Source organism: Lactuca serriola, chromosome 3 (assembly GCF_051521515.1).
Source record: "Lactuca serriola cultivar US96UC23 chromosome 3, Lser_US96UC23_V15, whole genome shotgun sequence".
Classification (NCBI taxonomy): domain Eukaryota; kingdom Viridiplantae; phylum Streptophyta; class Magnoliopsida; order Asterales; family Asteraceae; genus Lactuca; species Lactuca serriola.
In genome coordinates this window covers 132,884,173-132,890,190 of record NC_136410.1, presented here as the reverse complement: position 1 = coordinate 132,890,190, position 6,018 = coordinate 132,884,173, and the positions used below count along the sequence as shown (strand labels likewise).

The 6,018-nt window shown below is 50.1% G+C and overlaps 1 protein-coding gene across 1 annotated transcript; it reads right to left on the bottom strand.

The window, feature by feature from the left end:
* Nucleotides 1-768: 768 nt before the first annotated feature.
* LOC145095723 (uncharacterized) lies at nucleotides 769-1,620 on the bottom strand. Its single transcript, XM_079033555.1, has one exon. It carries the CDS (start codon nucleotides 1,618-1,620, stop codon nucleotides 769-771), a length of 852 nt encoding a protein of 283 aa, XP_078889681.1.
* Nucleotides 1,621-6,018: the final 4,398 nt, after the last annotated feature.

Below are 6,018 nucleotides of genomic sequence, written 5' to 3'. Positions count from 1 at the left end.
TCCCGATTCTTCACGTTTCTGCTCTAGGATATCTAAGTTTATCCTCAGGTCTTGTGTGTTGCTTTCCTCATCTTGGTTGGCCACCCTTAGCGTATTCACTGCCACTTCCATGGGGAACTCAGTCCCATATGTCAAGCTGAAAAGTGTTTCCCTTGTGCTTTTCTGTGGTGTAGTCCTGTATGACCATAACACCATTAGTATCTCCTCTGACCAATTCCCTTTTGCTTTGCCCAACCTCTTTTTGATCCCATTGACAATGGTTCGGTTGGACACCTCCGTTTGACCGTTCGCTTGAGGGTGTGCCACCGATGTGAAGCGTTGGCTTATCCCTTTCGCAGTGCACCATTCTCTGAATGGGTTCTCAGCGAATTGCAAACCATTGTCGCTGATGAGAACCTTAGGTGTTCCAAATCTTGTCATGATGTTTTTCCACACAAATTTTATCATGTGCCTCCCAGATATGCATGCCAGTGGCTCAGCTTCAATCTACTTTGTGAAGTAATCCACGACTACCACCATATACTTCAGCTTCCCTGGTGCTTCTGGGAATGGACCCACTATGTCTATGCCCCACTGGTAGAAAGGCCATGGGCTGGATATGTTGCTTAGCGGCGCCGGGGGTTTCACCTGGACTGGGGCATAAGACTGACACTTCCCACATTTCTTGGTTACTTCTACCACGTCTTGATGTATCGTCGGCCAGTATACCCCCATTCGTAGCACCTTTCCTGTCAAAGCCCTCGCCCCTTCGTGTGCGCCTACCTGCCCTCAGTGTGCTTCCTGCAATATCTCTCTCCCCCTGGCTTGATCTACACATTTTAGCCATGGAGACGTGAATCCCTTCTTGTATAATTCCCCGTTCACCATTGCATATGAGGGCGCCTTTATACGTATTTTTCTGGCCTCGTCATGGTCGTCCGATAACACTCCTCTATGGAGGTATTCTCGGAACGGTGTCATCCATGTGGGTCCAGCAGGGATGAAGATGTTCACTTGTTGTTCATCAATGCTTCTCTCCCGGAGCACCTCCACTAAAACTTTCTTTGACAGGTGGTCAAAACAAGTGGACGCTAGCTTGCTCAAAGCGTTTGCCCTCTTGTTCTCACTTCTGGGTATCTGCTTGATTGTAAATTTTCCGAATGATCCTACCAGTTGCTTTACCATCTTTACATACTTTCCCATTCTTTGGTCTCTTACCTCGAAACTCCCATTGACTTGGTTCGTTGCTAACCTTGAGTCGGTTCGTGCTGTTACAGCTTTCGCACCCATCTGTTTGGCGAGTCGCAACCGTGCAAGCAGCGCCTCGTACTCCGCCTCGTTGTTCGATGTATGGAAGTTGAAACGGAGGGCATAGGTTACCTCTTCTCCTTCTGGGCTAGTCAGGATCAGCCCCGCCCCTAAGACGTCCCTTCTGGACGCTCCGTCCGTGTACAGGGTCCATGAACCATCGCCGGTAGGGGCCTCTTCAACTACCCACACCTTTTCTTTCGTCGGGTTCCCTCCGTCAGGGATTTCTAGTAACAAATCAGCCAGCGCCTGCGCTTTGATACTTGTTCTTGGGTGGTAGTTTATATCATGCTCTCCCAGTTCAATTGCCCACTTGGCCAGCCGACCCGACATCTCCGGCTTAAGCAAGATCTGTTTAATGGGGTAGCTTGTGAGTACCTCGATTTGATGTGCCTGGAAGTATCGCCTTAATCGTCTCGCAGCGTAGATGAGTGCCAGGACCAATTTTTCCAGCATGGGATAGTTTAGTTATGGTCCCTGCAGTGCTCTGCTAACAAAGTATACCGGTCTCTGCCCCCCTTCCCTTTCCACAGACAATACCGATGATATCGCTTCGCCTGATGTTGAAAGATACACTTGTAATGTTTCTCTAGGGATGGGGCTTGCCAGAGTCGGCAGCTTGTGCAGTGCTTCCTTGATTCTCTGGAGCGCCTTCTCTGCTTCATTCGTCCATTGGAAATTGTTTTTCTCGATGCATCCCTTTAAGGTGTGGAACAGTGGCATAGCCTTGTCGGTAGATTTCGAGATGAACCTGCTTAGAGCTGTGAGCTTCCCGTTCAGACCTTGTGCATCTCTAAGAGAGTTTGGGGTTGGCGTCTCGATGAACTCGTCGACCTTGGTCGGGCTGGGCTGGACGCCTTGTCTAGTAACATAGTAGCCCAAGAATTGCCCCTCTTCCACTCCAAACGTGCATTTCGCTGGGTTTAGTTTCATCTTGGCCACCTCTAATGTCTGTAAAATCTCTTCGATGTCTTGCAGCATCTTTTCTTCATTTGGACTCTTAATCACCATATCATCTACATACACCTCAATATTCCTTCCAATTTGCTTGGCGAATATCGAGTCGACTAGCCACTGGTATGTCGCTCCTGCATTCTTTAACCCGAAAGGCATCTTGGTGTAGCAGAACGTGCCATGGTCTGTATAGAAGGTTGTTTTCTCTTCGTCTTCTTTGCTCATCAATATCTGGTGGTACCCTTTGTATGCATCCAAGAAGCATTTTAGCTTAAATCCCTATAGCGACTCTACCTTCTGATCGATTTACGGGAGTGGGTAGCAATCCTTAGGGCATGCCTTGTTTAGATCAGAAAAGTCGATGCACATGCGCCACGACCCATCCTGCTTGCGGACCATAACTGGGTTTGCAATCCACGTTGGGAACATCGCCTCCCTTACTATTCCGGCCTCCGTCAGCTTAGAAACTTCTGCATTGATCGCCCTGTTACGGTCTCCTCCTTGTACCCTCTTCTTCTGCTTAACCTCTTTTACCCCCGGTTTGATCATTAGCTTATGTTCAATGACCTTCCTTTCTACCCCCACCATATCCATGGGGGTACAAGCAAATACATGTTTGTAGCGTTTGAGCAGATCGACCAGTGCTCTTCTTGTGTGGCTTGGGAGGTCGCTTCCAACATTGACCGGCTGTTCGGGGTACCATCATTGATTACCTTCTTCCCCTTTGCAGGATTGCCCCTGGGCCTCTTGGGCACTTTGGTTATTTCTGTTGGCTTCATAACTGTATAGCACCGCAATTCTCTGGGCGGGGTGGCCAAAATCGTGGCTTCGCCTTTTGGTGTGTTGAATTTCATGATCCCATGCATGGTTGAAGGTACGATCCCTAGCTTCAAGAGGGCAGTCCCCCCTAAGATGATGTTGTGCTCCGCGGAGTGTCGAATGACCACAAAGTCTATCAGGGCGGTCTTCTTCCGCTACTTGTCGTGGCTAGTGATTGTTAAGGGGAGGTGGATCATGCCCAACGGCCACAGGCTGTGGCCGGTAAATCCCACCAGCCTACCCGTTGTAGGTCGCAAATTGTCTTTCCAGCGATCCGGAAGGAGCCGGAAACAATGCTCATAGATGATGTCTGCTGAACTCCCGATGTCGAAATAGACCCTATGGATAGTCACGTCTTTGATGGATGTCTGTATTATCAGAGGGTTGTCACCTTTCCAGCCGTCCGGCCGGGGATCCTGTATGGAGAACGTGAGCACGCGTGCTGACGGTTTAACAATGACTTGCTCGCCCCGCTGTTCCTCCCTACTTCTTTTGTTGTGTATCATGAATATCTCCTTGGGCTGAACTCCTTCACAGGGTGGACCCTTGGCGTTCTCAGCATCAAATTTGGCGCGTAGGCTTTGCGCCACCTCCACCAGGTCTCCCTTATGTTGTTTCTCCTCCGTCTCCTTCTTTAGTACCGAACAACTAGCTGTATCATGCGTTTTGCTTTTGTGGTACTCATAGTACCGACTCTTAGGCGACATGGCTGGCTGCTATTTCTCAGACACTGCATATACTTCTGGGCGGCGACCCCGTCTGTCGTCTTTAATAAATGGTCGGAAACGTGGCGGTGGTCTTCTTGCTTGGCCATAGTGTCTTCCTCCCCCCTGGAAATCTGTGTGGGTCGGGTGGTGATGTCTAGTCGCCATAGCATTCAAGTAGGACTGCTTGGTTGCTTCACCATCTTCCTGCCGTAGGTTTCGCTCCACTCGTTCTTTCAACTCAGCTCGTGTTAGAGGCTTCTTTCCCATGAGTTTTTGCGAGAGAGGCCCAGGCAGGAGTCCCCATGTGAAAGCACCAGCAATGAGCCCTTCGTCATGCCCCGGTACATCCAACATAGCGTTTATGAACCTTGTAAAGTATTCTCGAACAGTCTCCCCCTCCCTTTGTTTACAGCCTATAATTGAATGAGAATCGCCTTTGTATTTACATAGCTGCATGAAGTTGGTGAGGAAGAGGTACTTGAGCTGAGCAAAGTTTGAAATGCTGCCCGGTTGTAGCGTTTTGAACCATGTGTCGGCGTTGCCATCGAGCCTCATCGGGAAGTATGTGCACCAAAACTTCCCGTTAAGCTTTAGCGATGTCATCGTCCATTCATATGTATCAATGTGGCTATCTGGGTCGGTGGTTCCATTGTACGTTTTAAGCGTCGGGAGCTTTCCAGTGTTTGGTATTCGTAATCCAACAGCTCTTTAACAAACGGAGATGTTACGCTCCGGGAAAAACCATCCTGGTTTGGAGCAGTCGACGTCCCTTGCTGGTATTGAGAACTCATTCCATGTTGTGGGGGCGTAAGGTGCATGGATGTAACAGGGTTGATCATTATCGACTGTTGTAAGCTGTTGTTTGGGAGGATAGTCGGTCCAGTCCATGCTCCAACCGTCAGGTAGACGGGTGGTGAATGGTTCATCATGGTTTGTGCCAATGGTGGTAGTAGTGTTGTGGAACTCTGTCCACTAGTCGTCTGGAACAATGTAGGTGTTACGAATGACGGTGAAAGGTTTAAAATATGGCTCGATGGAGGTGCAGTTGAGTGAACTGTTTGCACCTATTGCAGCGGCGACACAAAGAACGGCGGCATCTGAAGCTGTGTAGGCGAAAGTAGCTCCACCGGAGTTGTTCCTTGCTGAGAAAACAACGGTTGCGAAATATTTCCGGCGGCTGTTGTAGAACTTCCTTCGCTCAACACTGTCCTGTTGGTCGCTGTAGGCGGTGGCGTTTCGTCCAACGTCGTCATGGGAACGTATGGGACTAATTGGTCGTCCCTCACTACCGTTGGGCGCCATTGATGCTTGCTTTCGTGCTTTTATTTGTGTTCTTCGTCTCACAAACGGATGGAGCCAAATGATGGAACCTTGTCCCGGATGAGACCTTGCTTCTGACTCTGGGATGAGATCTTCTTGGTTGCCTGATTATAACTGCAAGATCACAAAGAACAAGGGCCGTCGGCCGCTTCCCGGGAGGGGTTCCCGGGAGAATGCTCCGACGGTCAAGTTAGGATGACTTTAGGGTTTGTGTTTGTTCTCTCAAGATCGGTTAGAGAGATTACCTCGCTGGTCTTGTGTGCACATCCTTTTGTACCTAGCGCTCTTGCCTGGTCCGTACCAGACAGGATCACTTTTGGAGGAGACAAGGTCAGAGGCGCTGATTGGAGGGTCGTGCGCCCTCAACCGCTAGAGCGCTCTCATTGGCTCCGACGGTAATGCTCTGATCCTGCCCTTTGTCTCCTAACCGTATCTTTTATCTTGGAGCAAGGAGTGTTATTTGGCGGGTGCGAGCCTTCTGCCTGTCCGTTTCGCTCCCGGGGGCGCCAGCGGGCGTTGAGCCTGCTGGGCTGAGCCTGGCTGGTGTGCCCGACTCTAGGGCTTGGATGCGGTTCTGCTGTGCTGCCCTAGGCACACCATCACGGACCGACTATGCCTGCCAACAACAACCTGCAACAGCCGATAATGATCAGCCCCGCTACATCCATACACCCTTTCTCCAATAGTTATCCCCTCCAGTTACCATTCCAGCCATACCCCTTTTATGGACCAAGTCCGGGCTACCTCACGCCACCGCCGCATGGTATGAACTCCCAATACCAACAGGGGACGTCGACTATCCCAGGCCAAGATGGTTTTTTCTGAAGCGTAACGTCTCCGTTCATCAAAGAGCTGTTGGATTATCAGATACCAAATACCGCAAAGCTCCCGACACTCAAAACGTATAATGGAACCACCGACCCGGACAGTC